The 18234-nt window shown below is 25.3% G+C and overlaps 1 protein-coding gene across 4 annotated transcripts in view; it reads right to left on the reverse strand.

The window, feature by feature from the left end:
- Positions 1–18234, reverse strand: part of LOC129963222 (GATOR complex protein WDR59-like) — a 41982-nt gene that overhangs the window by 19690 nt on the left and 4058 nt on the right. For 2 of the 4 annotated variants that reach the window (XM_056077420.1, XM_056077418.1), the window contains exons 4-20: positions 16524–16609; positions 16341–16421; positions 15281–15318; positions 15115–15203; positions 14852–14968; positions 14664–14741; positions 13424–13583; positions 11159–11238; positions 9342–9602; positions 7942–8106; positions 7332–7427; positions 6332–6479; positions 5182–5420; positions 4228–4361; positions 4056–4137; positions 3674–3786; positions 462–582 (exon numbers count right to left, since the gene is read on the reverse strand). In XM_056077420.1, the coding sequence (XP_055933395.1) occupies positions 462–582; positions 3674–3786; positions 4056–4137; positions 4228–4361; positions 5182–5420; positions 6332–6479; positions 7332–7427; positions 7942–8106; positions 9342–9602; positions 11159–11238; positions 13424–13583; positions 14664–14741; positions 14852–14968; positions 15115–15203; positions 15281–15318; positions 16341–16421; positions 16524–16609 (2088 nt within the window). Of the gene's footprint in view, positions 1–455; positions 583–3673; positions 3787–4055; positions 4138–4227; positions 4362–5181; positions 5421–6331; positions 6480–7331; positions 7428–7941; positions 8107–9341; positions 9603–11158; positions 11239–13423; positions 13584–14663; positions 14742–14851; positions 14969–15114; positions 15204–15280; positions 15319–16340; positions 16422–16523; positions 16610–18234 lie in introns of all 4 variants that reach the window. The other 2 variants (XM_056077419.1, XM_056077417.1) reach the window with 1 other exon arrangement.

Here is an 18234-nt window from a genome sequence, read left to right on the forward strand (position 1 = left end):
ATTTTGCATTGGAATATCGAAAAATGTCAAAAACTAAGCTTTTTTGGAATAATTTCTGCGAACAAGAAATAGAAAAGCCATCTCAGTTTGAAACACCAATTCACATAGTTTTGCTTACATCCCCTTCTGAATTAGCATAAGGGCTACTTAGGGAGTGATCACTTAATTTTGAATCATTATCAAATGATGAGAATCACAGCAATTCAGAAGTATTACATTTACCCTCATGAAACATTCATAACTTGTATAATGATATATATTATAAAAGAGATGAAATGCGTAATTTACAAAAATAATGCAACCACTTTTCTGCAAATCCAATAGAACTTTGGCAAATCGTTCATTAGTAATCAGTTATCGTATAAAGGAAATAAATAAATAAATTTATAATTATATGAATGAAAAAGTTAAAACATGTGAATATGCAACAATTATATAAAGATACATATACATACACTAACATTTCCACTAGAACCAATATCCACAACTTTTTTTATTTTGTTTTCAGGAGGTTTCACATGAAAACAGCAAGCTAACATTGTTGCAGTTTGAACATCATAATGATTACCATAATGAAATATCCTATAAAAATAATGAAGCATATTAAAAGAACATAAATTAGTGTAAATAATATATCATAAAATTATAGTAAAACTATGCAAATTAAACAATACAGTTATGTTATCCCAAAAATTTGAAATCTATTTGAAAATTTATTTGCAACAAAAAATGAAAAATATAACACTTTATTATAATTGGTTATGAATATCCTTTATGGATAATGTTACAAAATAATAGCAATTGCACATAACAATGAAATCTAACTTGTAATACATTTTTTTAAATATAAATCATACGGGGGGGGATTATTATAAAGTTGATTGATTTTCTATGTTAATTTTTTTACTGGCTTCATATGTAAGTTAATAATTCATTAACATGGTAGCAGTGTGCCTTTGACTTGAATTAATTACAAAATCAAATATAAATGTGGAAACAACTTTTATCACATAAAATGATAAGATAGTTATTTTTAATTATATCTTAAGTTTTTATGATGCATCAGAAGAAGTCATTTACAAGAGTTTGTAGTTTTCAAAAGATTAATTTCTTTTTAAATATTATAGTAATGTTTAATGATTGAGAAAAATTTTCACAGTTTGAAAAAAAAATGTATACTACTTTCAGAATTTATCTTTTTTTTTAAATAGGTTTTTTTAAAAAAAATCTTTTTTTTTGTATTTTTTTCACTTTAGAGGCATCATTTGATTTCAATTCCTGTATGGTTAGTTTTCTAGGAATGTATGTGATAATTCTTATTTCACTCTTGGTTTTTCTTTACTTGTTCCTATTCACTGAGCTTTAGGGAAATACCTCGTATTTTCAGTCAATAGTATATTTAATCTATCAAGATCTTTGTATTAGAATCTGCACTGACTGAATCATAAATGAAATTTGAATGAAAAATTGACATTCAGTTACAAAAGATGGAAGAAATTCATCAGTTTCAAAAATATTCTTATTAAAGGAAACAAAACCTATAGCAAATGATATTCCACGATACTATTTGGAGAGATTTAGTACTTCAATTTAACCACATCATATATGGTAAGAGATTCAACATTTGGTATTAACATACAGCTTCTCATTACACCATTGTAAAAAGCATTGAATGGGCCAAATATACCCTTATAAAATGATAGCATTCAATGACTATAGTGAAGAAAGGGATCATGAAAATCGTACCTTTTAGTTATGTTAATAGTAGGAATAGTTGCACGATTTTGTAGTTGCCAAGAAATAACAGTGCAGTTTATCAGGATTTAGTGGAATATAATCAATTAATATACTTAATTAACTGAAGAAATAAATAAGTGCATAACATTAAAATCTAAAGGTTTATAAGTACTTAATTAATAAAAGAAAGTAGTCTTGTAAAATAATCTAGAGATCAAAAATTACCTCATAAAAAGAATTATAGATAAAAAAAAGTAATCTAAAAATTTATCTACTTAGAATTAAAATGTTCTGAAATATTAAATAATAAATTAAAGCATGCTTTAAAATCACAAACAATTAACCTTTCGTTCAAGAATAGACTTCCAGTCTACACAGAATTCAAAATACAAAATTTACTTTGGCTTCTAAAATGTATTTAGTTACTGATATTACAATGATCTTTGGAATGGAAATCTTTTGCAATAAGCCATATGAGCAAAGGTAAAAAAAGATGGCATACACAAATAATAACTTCCTAACAATTTGAGAAAATGATCTTGGATAAAATGCTTCTACTTTCCTCTAAAAAAATTCCTGAATAAGAAATATTGTTTAACCGATCTGGTCTACCACATCATGATAAAATTTCATGCATAAACTTCCATAAACTCATTTCTTGTAAGGAATAGAAAAAAAGCAGAACTTGCACAAAATAAGATTATTAGTCTTTTACAGTATGCATACTCAAATATCATCCCTTAATTATATATAAAAAAAAATGGTATGTGGCAAATATTTTTATTCATCAAAGTAAGCATTTCTTTAAAACAGTAATAAGTCAAATTAAAGCTTAGATAAAAGTAGACAAATATACTCTCTTTTATACATGAAGATATATTAATGCATGCCACAGCTCAAAGACATTTTTAAATATTTATAACTGAGTGTATTCAAAATTTAATGCAAATTTACAATTGTGTGTAAGAAAATATTTCCATTTCTAAATTTTTTAAAACTGTCATTTGAAATGCATTTCATTTCTTGTATAATTAAAGATTCATTCAATCTTTCTCTCTCTTTCTGCTTGTTTGTCTATTGCCTCTTAAATTTAAATTTTTCTCCTTTGAAAAGAAAAAAAAAAAATTATAATAATTTGTTTGTAAACGCACTCACTGATTATTTATTAGTATTTTGCTTTCCAAATGCTAAACATCTGGAGCAAAAAAAAAGAAAGGAAAAGGGTTTTTTTTTTAATTTTTTATTTTGTCTAGAATAAATACTAAATCACCATCAATCAATGTTCAATCATTGTTAAAGGAATTCAACTAATGACATGATTTTACAAATAAATGATATATATTTCTTTTTTTAAATTCTCAAAGTTATCAAATTTAATAAATACAACATTTTGTACATGTGTGACAGATCAAGTATAAATTCCGACGATGTCGAATTCAGTCACTTTGGTAACAATTTCTAATCAAATTAAATTTACTGAACTGCTAACTCATTACCTAGAGAATTAATTTCACAAAAAACTTTAGTATATTAAATTTAGTATATTATTTAGTATATTTTGTGATTAAAACAATGAACATCTAAATTATCTTCTGCAACTTATCATAGTATAGATGAAAGAAAAAATCCTCATTTTATTTTGTTTGATGCTCAACTAATATTAAAATATTTATATGACTGTTTATACATAAATATGTTTACAATAAACAACTGAATTATTGAAAAATTGCAATGAACTCAAACAATTTTTATCTTGTAATATTTTTGAAATATTGCAATGCTCAAAATTTCATAAGAAAAAGTTAAGTATTTTTACTGAAAAAAAATCTAAGTAATTCCTCAAGAATTATAGAAATTATTCTTTTTAAAGCATTTAGTATCAGAATATTAACAAAGATTGATAGATTCGTGAACACAGTTGAAGATGGTTACTCACAATGATTGAAGTGTTTTTCTTCCAAAAGGATGACTGGCCCACAATGCAGCATTTTCGAGATCATTGCTGAACATAGAAGATGGATTGCAAATGAGACTTGCTAGTGACCAAACCTAATAAAATAGATAAAATGTTAACATGATAATTCAAATGTAGCAAATAGACAAAAAGTAACAGTTGCAACTGGCAATTATAACAATTAATAGCAAAGATTAACACTTGATAATGGATGAAGATACATTATGTATGCAAATACATTTGAGATGGAGATAAAATATATATAGATAGTATTGAAAGGCCTGTAGATAATACAAAACATATACAGACCTTTCAATACCAAGTATGTAAAACAAATTTATATAATTAAAATAATTTTAAGTACCTGCACTAAATCTCTACAGCCTTCCTTAGCAGCTATTGCAGCATTTTTAGAACATGTAGCAACAATGTCATCAGATCCAAACCTATTAATTAACAAAAAATAATTATAAAGTTTTTGAAATAAATAATACAGAAGAGTTGAAAAATAATAATTAAAAAAAAGAAAACATTACACATAATTCTGCGCTAGAGTGTAATTAACTGGCATCAGTTTAGAAATGCTGTAAATTAAAACTGTTCCAGAATTACTCAATTGTTTGGAGCCAGAAGATCGTCGATCTTGAAGACTTCTACGTTTGCGTTGTTTCTGAAAAGAATGTTTCATTCATTAAAATTAAAAACATAGACTTAAGTTTTAAGATTTTGAATATTGGCACTTAAACATTGTCAATGAGAGAAATATACTTTCAATGGTAACCTCTATTTATAAGCTATTACCTTAGCACATAAAAATATCAATTACAGATTAACCAAATTTAATTAGATTTCTTTAATTAAAAAAAACTAATGACAGTTTATATGTTTCAGATTATCTTAAAACTCATATTAACAATAAATATACAAATAAGAGAATTTATATTTTTACTATAACAATTTACTATTATTTATATTTTTACTATTATTATTTACTAGAATTTTGAAGAAAAATTCAGTAATTCCTTTTAATATTAGAAAACAATAAAATACAGATTTAAAAAAAAAATGTAACTTTATTTCAGAATAAATTATTCTTCTGCCATAAAATGAGCACAAGGTATAAGAAGGAAATTAATATTTAACAAAAAAATATTAACATTTATAAGTAATTTCAGCATACATTATATATGTTCTTATACACATTTTTAGAGAAAAACTAGCATATAAAAATGAGGAAATAAAAAAAAAAGAAACAAAAAATCAGAATAAAAATATACATTATTTAACAGAAGACAAAGAAACAAATTCAATTTTTTATTTGCACTTTAAAAATAATACAATGAAAAAAAAAAAAAAAGGAAAAAGTTGAAAATAATTAGACAACCAAGAGTGAAAAACAAGAAAAATGCACAATTCTAGCAAATTAAACAACTATCACCCAAACTACAAAAATTAATTTAAAAGAAATAAAGAATAATTTAACTGCATACTCTGTCTTGATGATAAAATGATGAAATGGACACTGAAGCATCACCACTAGGACTTTGAGCCAATAGAGGATAAATGAGATTATACTGGGCTGGAGATGAAGAAGCAGTTCGACCTTTCAACGGTAAAACAACATGGGAAGCAAGATATGCTGAGAGGGCAGACAAAGATCGTGGAGTATCATCTGTAGGTGCATTGATTCTATGGAGATGGGATGGCCTTGTGAATACTACAAGTAAATCTACAATGGGAAAATATTTCACAAATAAATGCAGGCAGCAGATTACTGTTAAAATGGTTAAATATAAATTTAAGATTATACCAAAAATATAATGAAATAAAAATCACAGAAACAAAAATACATTATGATACAGTAAAAGAAAATCCAGAAATGAATCTTATTTTCTTAGATTTTAATAATGAATGAAAAACCCGATTATATATAATGGAAACAAAAAAAAAACGATTTGAATATCGTTTAAAAAAAAGTATTATAATTAAATACACGTAAAAATATTTTTACAAATTCATTAAAACTAAAGAGGGGAAAAAAAACATATCAACTAAATTGATACTATAAAATCCATTAAAGTCTAATTTTTTCAATTTTTTTAACAGAAATTATTTTTGTGATTTTTTCTCCCTTTCTTGAAATTATTAAAAACAAATGCCAAAATCTCATTTCATGACTGATAAATTAAAACTGAAAAAATAGTTCTCTCCCAGATTTCTATTCCCTAGACTATGTTAGAGCTAATTTTTACTTTTGATACAGTGGTCTGCCTTGTAAGCAACAAAACACATTCTTCTTTATTATAAGTATAGATTCAATTCATATATTTGCTTAATTTCAACAGAAGTTTGAAGTTTTACTGACCATTATAATTCATATTCTTTCTCTATTTTATACAATTATTAAAAAATTATACATAATCAAATTTGTAAAACGAACATTTCTTCTGCAGCAAATTATGCCTAATTCAATTTATTTATATGGCATTCATATTATCAATAACTAACAAAAAAAAAATTATTTTGATAGGATTTTTTTTTTTTTAAAGTCCTTTTCTCTACCAGCAAATACTTTACTACAAAATTGAGCGAATATAAATATACATTGACTATATTGATGTTGAACTAATTTTAGTTTACCTGCTCCACAAAATCTGGCACCAGAAGTTCTTGGAAAAGGTACACTGACATCTTGAAAACCATAATGTGAAAGAGGGTTAAAAACTTGCTTGGATGGGTCAATATGAATAGGACTTTCTGGTATTAAAGGTTGGCTTTTATCTTCTGTCTATGAGCAAAGGAAAAATATGTCATGCACTTAATTTAATATGGCCATTTATAGAAAATAATTTTTAAGAAATAGTGAATATTTTTTTTTTAGTAAAGTTTATTCTTTTCTAACTAACTTTTAAAAATTATGGATAGAAGGAAATTTCGGGCATCTTCTAACATGGAGATTTTGATAAAGAAATAAGAAACTTCTGTTTTCTTTTCTTACAAATAATTGCAAAATAAATTTTGTCATCCCTTTTTTACCCTTAATGAAGTTGATATTATTTGCTTTTCAAACAATGTACTGAATGCACAAGGTGACTGATTAATAATAAAATACAATAATTGTTGAATAGCTTGTGAAAGGATTAGAAGAGAGACAGATTAACTCATAAAAGGAAGCAAAACCAATTATTTATAAATATTGCAATTTCAATTCCTAAACAAAGGAAAAAAATATCATTGATACAGTATCAAAACTGTTCATAAAAAAAAGTTTAAATATTTGAGAAAAATTTTAAACAGAAATTAAGACATCAATTTCATAAGAATATCAAATAAATTTCAAATTGCAGTACTAATTAAAACAATTGAAAATCACTGACATAACTTTCTGCAGTAATATTGAATCAGAAAGCTTAAGATTACCAGAAAATATGAATAAGGAAAAAAAACTTTCCTAATCATTCATTGCACATCTCCTGTTTAAGCATAATATTTCAGTAATAATAAAACTCAACAAAGATAAACTTTACACATATTTTTAGTTTGACTGCTCAGTCAAAGAAAAAAAATATATTCATATAAAAAATGAAATAACAATATTCAAATGCATAATCCTAAAATATAAATTACTAAATGTACTAACAGTTATAGAATCTAATGTGCTAACAACTTGGCGAAGACATGGCTCTAAGCAAGATCTGTTCCTTCTAACTTGTTGATGAGAAACCATTTTAAGTACCTAAATAAAGAGAAATAAAAAACAAAATAAGTAGCAATAGAAAAAAATTAAACTAGACATATCAATTTGCATAAAAGTAAAAGTTGTTCCATAGGATACAAGCAAAATATTAAACAAAAATAAACAAACAGGTATATTATATAACATAATGGCTTCCAGGCAAACCATGATATGTCTTAGTTTTTACAGATTCTGAACAAATCCCATTCATTATTCTTTATAATTATATTTTAAGCAATGTTTAGATGTGTTCTGTAGAATAACAAAAACACTATTTATTATTTGACATTATTACTAGGTACATGTCTACTATATATATTATAATGCTAAATAGAATTTATGATGTTACTTAGCTTAATTATTATTTCACATTCCAATAGCAAACAAATAAATACATATAAAACATCTGCATAGAAAATCAAATGAATTATGAAACATTTTCATTGTTGCTATGTGCATTATTTAGTTCAAATGCATACATTTTCAACCTGGCTTCTTTAAATCATTTACTTACTTTTAAAATTTTACTTTTCATTTCATCATCAATATTAGTTCCTTTACAGAATTGAAAAGATGGTGGATTATTATTTGGATAAGTTGCTGGAAATAGCAACTTTAATACAACAATATATTTTCCATTGTTAACTGTAACAGTACACGATCTTTTAGTAGCATCCATCTGTAAAACATGAAGATAAAAATAAATAAAATATAGAAAATAAATTCAATTCATAATTAATTTAAGTTTATATTATAAAGGGAAACTGAAAATACTAAATTCTACTATAGTATAAAATTTCATACAACAAAATATTCAAAATTAAAAAAAAAAAGAATGTTTTTTTAAAGAACTGTTTATTAAAATTCTATATGGAATGAATATGACATAATTAAATAAAAATAATAAACAAATAAATAATAACAAACTAATAAATATAAAAACTATAGCAAATAGTTAATTTGTATCGTTGTTTTTTAGAATCTGCATTGATTACAGATATTACAATTTACAATTGAAAAATGTAGCAAGTTAAATCTGAAGATTTTAGAAATCACAAAATCAGACAATTTTGTATTTCAATACACAATTTTTTTATCACAAAAAAAAAAAATCAATTATCAATATTTATCAATGAATTTTGTTCAAATTTATTGTGACATTATAATATGATTATATTGATGAATATTTAACTCAGTATTGTAATACAACACATAAATTTCCTCATGTTGGCTATTAAACTTATCACTGACTATAGCTGCAGATGCATAATTTTACTAAATACTATCTCATACATCTAGCATTCTTGAAGATAAAAATATTTATATACCTTTCATTAATAAAAATATTAAACATCTGAACAAGGAGCCTTCAGTGAAACCTTTGCTTACAATGCATCAGCACTTGCAAGCAAAATGTGAAGTATTATAAAATAAATACTCATATGCATGGCAAAAAAGTTATATTTATCCCATACTAAATGATAGCTATGTGGCATATACCAAAAAATATCATTATATAAGAACACAAAAATAATTCATTTAAAAAGATTTAAATATATTTTCAATATAAAAGAAACACTCATTTAAAATGCTATAATACATAAAATCCTCTTACTGTTTTCAATTTTCAGCTTCAGTATGTCTTATTATTGCAGTTCAATTGCGGCCTTCGTAAAACAAGGTCAAAGGCACAGTTATATAGTCCTATCTTTAAAGAGAGGGAAGAAAACACCCTCTAGTAGTATAGTGTATAATTAATTTTTAATTAACTGTCAGTAACCAACATTAAAAACTTCATTTATGCTCTATATAAGTTGTGAGCAAAATATGAAGAAAATCTATCCAATAAGGATTTTTATAGCAAATAAATAATATAAATAGGTAATTTTTATCTACATATGTGGAAATTTTTACCTCAGTAATGGTAACATTGGGTATATTTCGATTTATTAATGAAAATTCTTGCTGCAAATTTTGAGGCTGCACAGGAGTAGAAGGAACAGGTCTTGTCTCCCCATTTTTGTCCTTTAATTTTGAGCTACGTTCTGGAGGAGAACTAGGAACTGGGGCTTCCGTATCTCTAATGCTTGTTGCAGAGGCTTGACTAGTAATATCTTGAGAATCCAATAAAGAATCCAAAATATGTTCATCGTCAGGAAAAACATGCCCACAAGCCTACAGAATTTTAAAAAGATATTATTTCTTAAAATAGATCACAGTAAATATCAATTCTGCTTAGTTTAAATAAGTTTTTAAATTGGTACTTAGGAAAATTTCATAAAAGGTAATACAATGAAGTCATACAATAGATTTATTTATTATCTTTAAAAATATATCTATTCATTGCAAAATATTAATAAAATAAGTAAAATTAAATTAATAAATACTCCATCATAAAAATAATAGTTTGTGTAATGGATAAGTTTATTTGATTTTGCAAGGCAAATTACACTCATATAGATACGGTTTCCAAAAGTAGACATGAAAATCTATTAATTAATACTTGGTGCCAAATTTCATAACTATCTCTAATTTACGCATTCATAAAAACATATAAGAATTAATTCATTTTTATTAAGATGCTAGATATAATCAACATTTAAACATTTCTGAAAAATTTTTTTTTAAAGATAGCAGCACTGCAAGCATTATCGTGCATGGAAAAAAAAGTAAGACAAAAGAAAACATTAAAAACAGTTAATGTTAATAGAAGCAAAAAATGTACTGACACTTATTTTTTAAAAGCATATAAATTGAGAAATTTATGAAAATCTGATGATTAAGATAACATGAACATGCAAAAGAGGGATACTTCATATCCAAAAAGTTAAACTAATTTTATTCAGAAAGGGTGCAGCATTAATGAAAAGAATATATTTCTCAGATATTGGGAAAAAAATTTCAGCTTTATCCTTGGCCAGCTGTTCATGAGACATGCACCTTCCGATTCTTTTTATAAAGGATAAATATTTGAATCCGAAAAATAAAAACTGCATATAAATTTTTCAGAAAATATTTGAGCATATTTTTTAACTAAAAAGTCTTATAACTGTTAATGAAAGTAAAGTATGCACTGTTTTCATGAGCAGGAACACATTTGCTTAATTCAGCTAAATCAATTTTTTAAATGAGACATTAATCAATTTGAGGTACTGTATAAAGTAGATAAGATCTCATAACAGAAGAAAAAAAAACATATTAATACATATCTATGAAAGTGCATTGTTTGTTATCAGTAGTGTCATATAATTATTGAATCTACATATGAAATATATCAACAAGTAAAATATTCCTGAATGAACGAAGATGGATGGGTCAAAAGAATGGAAAACCTTCATGTTAAGTTTTCCCATTCTTTTGACCATGTGTTTATGTGAGAAGTGAGATAAATATGAACTAGGATAAAAATATAATTAAAAATTAACCAATTTTTAAAAAAAAAAATCATTTATTTAAACTTAAAAATAATTTAATAGAATAATATGAAATGCATTATAATAATACATAAAATAAAACAACATAATTTTTTTAAAAAATATATAAGAATATTTTTTACTTGAACTAAATAAAAGAAAAACTATTCCTTTGTGCCAGAAGTTTATAAGAGATAGAAATTAATAAAATAGAAAAATTAAAAATCAATATGACCATTATAAACTTTAAATTGAGTGATTCAAGCAGTATTTTAAGTTGAATATAATAAGTACAACTGATATTATTACAAAGAGTACCTTTTGTAATTGACTATCCACCAGCCATGTTCTCAAATAATTATCTTTAGCAAATGTAACTAGTTGGTAATCGCTTGAATCTAAAAGGGGGAAAATAATATAGTAAATGAAAAGTTATGTAATAAAATGCATACAAAGATATATTTTTTTACACAGGGATATCTATACTTATAATAAAGCTCAATGTGCGTGTGTGTGTGTTGTGTTGGAGCTCTACAGGCCAGGTCATTTGACATACAGCTATCAAATTTGGTACATGTATACCTTAGAGGTCGGGAATGTGCACTGGGGTCACTTTTTTTGAAATTTTAATTATTAATTAAAAACGAACTTTCCCGCCAAAAAAATCTTCCATTTTCCCCTCCGCCAACTTTTCCGCCAAAAAAAATCTTCCATTTTCCCCACCGCCAAATGAGTAAGGCTTTAGTTGTTTTTTTTTTCTCCCAACAGTAATGAGACTTGGGTTAACATTTTTCGGCGGATTATTTCAAACGATTCTGTTTATTTTCTTAATGTTTTATGCATTTAAAATTAAACATTGTTAATTAATCCATGTTTCAGATTCATTCTGAAGTACTTTTGAATTAAAATAACACAGAATAAAGGAAATTAAAAATGTCTAATCTGCATAGCGTTACCCCAACTGGAGTAGAAAAATTCACGCATTTGCGTTACCGTAAGTGGTGAAGAAAATTCACGCATGCGCTTTGTGTTCTGATTGTTGCCATGACAACCATTATCAACGGACGATTTAAATTATTTTTAGGTTAGTTGCATGCTTTTGTAAGTAAATTGTATTTATGTTAGTTATATATATTTTGTATATGCTTATAGTTTTAAGTACATCGTTTTTTAAGTAGTTTTTTTTAAACCTGTTTTCGACCGATCATTTTAAAAGATCCATTTTATTTTCTTAGAGTTTGATGCATTTAAAATTCAACATTGTTAATTAATAGATCTGTTCATGATGAATCTGAGAAAATTTTGTTGACAAATTCTTGAGATATTACATAAATTAAGAAAGATATTCTTTAGTGCCCATAAAGTTTAAACACTCAGTGACTCTATTATCAGTAATCATATTATTAAAAAAAAAAATGCTTTGTTTCAGTAAAAAATATTATTATATTAATTACAGATTAATCATTTTCACTTTAATTTAAAGCATAAATTCTACGAGGGGTAACAGAAAATTAGAGAGATACATATCACGTTATGACTGAAGGCCTTCATAATGTTATGAGTGAATTATATGACTATCAAAATTTGAAATTTTAAAATATTTTGCTGAAGAATCTATTAAAGTTGGAATTGCGTAAAATATGTAATGGTATGACCGGAGTTTAACCCACTGCTTTTAAAAATCGCCAACAACGGCCTTGCGAAATGTTCAAAAGCAAAGGAGCAGATGTTTAATCATAGTGCATAATAAAGATTGCCAGCTTTGGCGCGTTATCGCAACTTGGTGAAGAAGGGGGTTAAACTCCAGTTCAAGCTATTTAATTATTAAAATTTAAATGAACATTAAGATTGGCGAACTGGCTGGTCGCCAAAGGCGGCTAGTAAGTAATATAACAATTAATATGAAATCACCATTTGCTATTTTGTTTAATTTTACTAGTTGATTTCTGAAGAATTAAGTAAAATATAGCATATAAAATTATTTAATATAACATTAAAAAAACCCATTAAAAGAAATCAATAAATAACATACACAAATAAACAAAAGACAAATCTAAGTTTATAAAGTGAAACTCCACATTAAAAAATTACATTACATAAACATAACTGTAAATGTATATTCCACATAAGCTTAATAATTATCAAAAACAAGAAATGACCACATTCTCTGAAAATTGGCCCGTTTCTTTAAATCAATTATGAATTTCAGACTCTTGAATACAGCCAAGAATATTAAGTGGAGTTATTAGGAATTATTATCCAATGAGTCAATTATCAGGACTAATTAGAAATTCCTTATTCACTGATGCTATTACATTTTGTGAATTTGAACTGGAAAAAAAGAATAAAAGAATGAAAGAAGTTAAATGATGCTGTAAAAGAGAAAGGGAAATTAATATACATTATTTTACCATTCTGACAACATTGTGTAAAGAAAAATATTCTGAAACATCGATTGAAATAAATTAACCAATACAGTAAAATGTTTACTTAAAAAAAATTAACAAATTTCAAACTTAGCTGTTCTAACTAAGCTGATCATTAGTGTACATGAAATTCTTATTTGTAGAAAAACAAAGATACCTTCAGATGGTTTTCGCCAACCAAATTCAACAACAACATCTGAATGGCCAAAGAAAGTATGGACAGGTGTTGCCCAGTTTTTCATATTCCACAACAACAGGTTATTGTCACCCCTTCTCAGAGGAGGCACAACTACAGTTACCAACCCATATCCAAATGGCTGTATAAAAAAATAAGCAAAGTAAATTAGGTTATAAAGAATTTGTTAGAAGAATTTAATATGATTAAATAATACATATTATAAGGAAAATTTTCAAAGCAAGCTTAAATATTTATATTAAACAATGCTAGTCAATATAGTAAAAAATTCCTTTTAATTTGATATATTAACTAAAAAAATCAATTAAAATAAAATTTAATTAATCCAAAGTTCATTTATTGTATATTAAATTTATGAACTCCAGACCAGGAAAAAATAAAACTTATTATTTTGTATATTATTGTTATTGTGTAATTAATTCACTTGAAACAATCAAAAATTTTAAAAATATTAATAGAATTTTTCACAACACTTCCTTTACTGATTTTAAATATACATATTTACAATTTACCATAAAAATAATTCAGAAAAAAGTTTTATTTTTTAAATTTAATTATAAAATTACTTTTCTTTTCATTATGAAAAATAATTAAAGGAAATAAATATCAATGAATATAGAATATTTTTTCATACAAAAAAATATTTCAAATAAAAAGTCTGCAAAAAGCAAAAATAGGTTATAAAAATGTAAAATATATTTGTGTTATTTGTTAAGAAAAATAATTGCTTACTTGAATATATAAAATTTTTAAAAATTGTAACAGAAAAAAAAAAAGATGGTATTTAGGCATAATGCAGTAACAGAAGAGTACAACAATGGAAACAGGTACAAGGAATTAATATACCATTTATTTTTGAAATCAAAAGTTTCAAAGTTAAATATGCATACTGTCAAATCTAACTACAATAAAATAAAAACATTAAAATAAATCATATTTTATGTGGATGTTTATTTATGGAATATTTATTTCATACAACAATATATATGAAATGCAGATTTCATTTTGCTTGGAATTAAATTTTAAATCAAGCTAAACTAAGATATATGTATAATGTCAGAAAGATTTGAAACTAGCCACTTATTAGAAATAATTTTAACTATATAATGTAGTAAAAAGTCTGAAGTTTTTATGCAAGAAATATATAGACAAATTAGGTTAAAAAGAAATATTTTCTATTAAGAAAAGAAATCAGCATTACTGTATACTGTGCTCTCCAAACTGGACAAGGAACTTGCAAATTCTCCTCAAGTTTTAAAGGAATAGTCACATCCCAGAACTAAAAGAATGAATATCAAATAATTCCAATTTTTACATTACTATGCCACTATTTTTTTTTTCGTCAAACTACAATAAAATAAGGCAATATTTTAATATTTAGTAACTAACTTTAACAGTACAGTCTTGACTAGAAGTTGCTAATACATTTTCATCATATGGGCACCAATCTATATTATGGATTTTATTCAGATGAGCAGTAATATATTGGACAGGGCTGGTTCCTTTCTGAAATAATAACAATGATAAAATAAAAATGTGGTATCTTTTCACAAAAAAAAAAAAAAAAAAAAAAACATTACAAATTGGTTTAAATCTAATATTTAAACAACAAATAGTTTATTATATATTTACAAAAAAAAAAAAAATATTACTCTGATATCCCATAGTCTAATATCCCCTTCATGAGATGTAGCTAATAAATGGGACTGCAGTTTGTTGAATTTCACTTGAGAAGCTCCAGCTTTAAAAATTTGAAGGTGTATTTAGTACAAATAATATTATAGTCCACACATACAAAAAATTTTAGCGTGTACTTACCAACAGCAGACAAGGAGATATATGGTTTCCGAGTATCCCTAAAATAACAAACAACTTTTAAAAAGTTATACAATAACAAATGAAGGAATTAAACATATTTCTAAAATCAACATTTATTGGTTAGTTGCAGTTCCTAATTAGGAGACACTATATTTGGCAATTTTCATTTTGATGCAGATAAAAACCAATAAGATAGATATATGAGATGTTTAAGTGAAATCATGCAGGCACGAAATCATCATATAGTAATAATGAATTCTAAGTCTGCTTCATGCATCATATTACTGAATTTTAGATTTTTTTTGAAGTAATCCATAACAATGTATTCAAAAAGCAAAAATTGAGACCTTAGGTAGGCTTTAAAGCACCTTAGGTATCTTTCAAGTTCTAATACAAATAAAAATCTAATATAGAATACATAATTTAATTAGATTGAAAAGAAATCGCTTGCCAAAGGATTGATTGACAAGTAATTTTCATAACAGGCTTAAAATCACTAATACAACAATTTTAATAACAAACTTAAAATTGCTAATATTTCATAATAACTGTATGCATGAATTAGATTTATCATGATACAATTTTAGCATTTAATCTGCCTACTATAAAATTAAATTATATATTTGTATTATGCACTTTCAGTTTATGCAAAAAGTAATACAAGTACAAAGATGTCACTAAAACAAAAGCTGAATATTATAATAGAAAAAGGAAAATAATTTGTACATTTGAAAGTTAGATTAACAAAAAAAAAAACAGAAGTTTATTATTAAAAATTTAAATAGTTTTATATATATCATAGAGTATGAGTGGAAAAATAAGAAAAGTATCATTCTAAAAATTAATAACTTTCATTTCATTAAAATAAATTCACAATGAAAAAGCTCAAGTCAGATCGAAATTACTTATTTATGTTGTTCAGAATTTTAAATTATTGATTTTCATTTATATAAAATATATATTAATATCAATTTTTTTCAAATATAGCTTACAAAATACTATGTTGCATATTAAAAGAAATAAACTACAGGATGTAAATGCAATCCAAATGAAATTTTACCTCGTATCCCAAAGATATATATATGTGTCTATGGAAGCAGTTGCTAATAGATGGCTTTCAAAAGTTGACCAATTTAGATCACTAAAAACAATTAAATAAATATAATACAAATGAAAGAAATGCAATAACTATTACTAAAAAGCTAATTTCAGAGAAATTTTATTAAATTCAAAGCTATTTTACCTTATGGACCGTGTATGAGCTTTAAGTGAAGCAGTTTGTTTCACTTCTCCATTGTCCCATGAGTAAAGCTCGGCTCTTTGGTTGCACTAATAACAAAATTCAGTGATAAAAATTTAGTTAATATATTAAATTATTAATCAGAGTGTTGAATAAAAAAATATTTAGCTAAGCAAAAATGCACTAAAAAAGGAATGATAAAAATGAAAGTAAAATATTATCACTATTAAGATACTAACTACTACTATGAAGTTTTTGATTTTAATAGATCGTTAAGGTTTCAGTGAAGCTAAAATATGTCAGAACACTGTTCTGGAATAGCTTATATTTTATAAGAAGCAAATTAAAAAAAAAAATTGTAATACACCTTGTAAAATAACATAATTTTTGTCTTATACCAGACTTTGAAAATATGAATGTTTTATCAATCAATAAAAGTAATGAGCCACTAAGTGGAAATAAGAAGAGTTTTAAAAGATTAATGTTACAAATATTTAAATGCATTTTATGCTCTGATTCAGAAAATCCATGGTATTTTCTATAGTATATATCATGATTATATAAGTGTACTAATACTTGAAACAAAGATAAATTAATAATTCTTCAATAATTGCACTATATTTCTATTTTGAATAGCAGTAGGCTTTATTTAAACATGTGACAAATTAATTAATAATTAAAAATAATCTATATTTTATTATCTCTCAATTCCAATACCTAGATATTAATTAGATGAAATAATTATATATTTCAAAGTAAAAAAAAAAGTGTTAAGTGATCTCCTAAAATTTATGACTACAATGAACAGAACAACAACAACAAAAACTAGCACAAACATTAGATTTTTTTATATATATATATATTTGCAATCACTCAACAAGGCCATGAGGATATTAGGGAAAAGGGTAGCAGTAGCTTCTGACAGTAAAGACCCCTGAGAGCAAAAGTCTGACTTCTAGCTCATATGAAGAAGACATTTATACACACGCTTGCACAACCCGTTTACGGGGGGGGGGGGGCAGCACCTAACAGATAGAATACAGAGGAAGGAACAACCAGCACTCAAACCCAGGATGCCCAGATCATAGGGAAGATGCACTACCCTTAGGTCTGGACACCGGCACTCAACAAAGCAACAAGGTAGTCAGACATATATATATATATATATATATATATATATATATATATATATATATATATATATATATATATATGAAAATTGCAAAGATCCCAGAACATTCAATGCTGTGTGTTTGAATTACTTATATTTTTAGTACTTTGAAATTAATTATTTTCAGTTTAACAGTCAAAATAAAATATTACATATTTTATTTTAGACAGAAATGGTTTTTAATAGATACACATATTTAGATTAATTAATGTCAACACAAAAATAATATTTTAAAAAATAAATTATGAATATTTCTTATATTTATAAATTCACACAAATTCAGAAGAAAATAATTTTAAAAAAATGTAGTATAGGTTTATATGATATTAATGCAGAAAACAGTCAGTATGCAGTTAAATATCCCAAGAGGCAATGTTACTGATGATAAAACTATCATTATTTATAGAATAATATAAACATACAAGATGAAAAAAACATAACAGGGGAGAAGGGGAACTAAACATTTCACCTTCACACTGTATATTACTTTTAACAAAAACCAAAAGATATCAAATGATACTATGAATGGAGTTTTCTAGAAAA

This window comes from Argiope bruennichi, chromosome 3 (genome assembly GCF_947563725.1).
Source record: "Argiope bruennichi chromosome 3, qqArgBrue1.1, whole genome shotgun sequence".
NCBI classification, from domain to species: domain Eukaryota; kingdom Metazoa; phylum Arthropoda; class Arachnida; order Araneae; family Araneidae; genus Argiope; species Argiope bruennichi.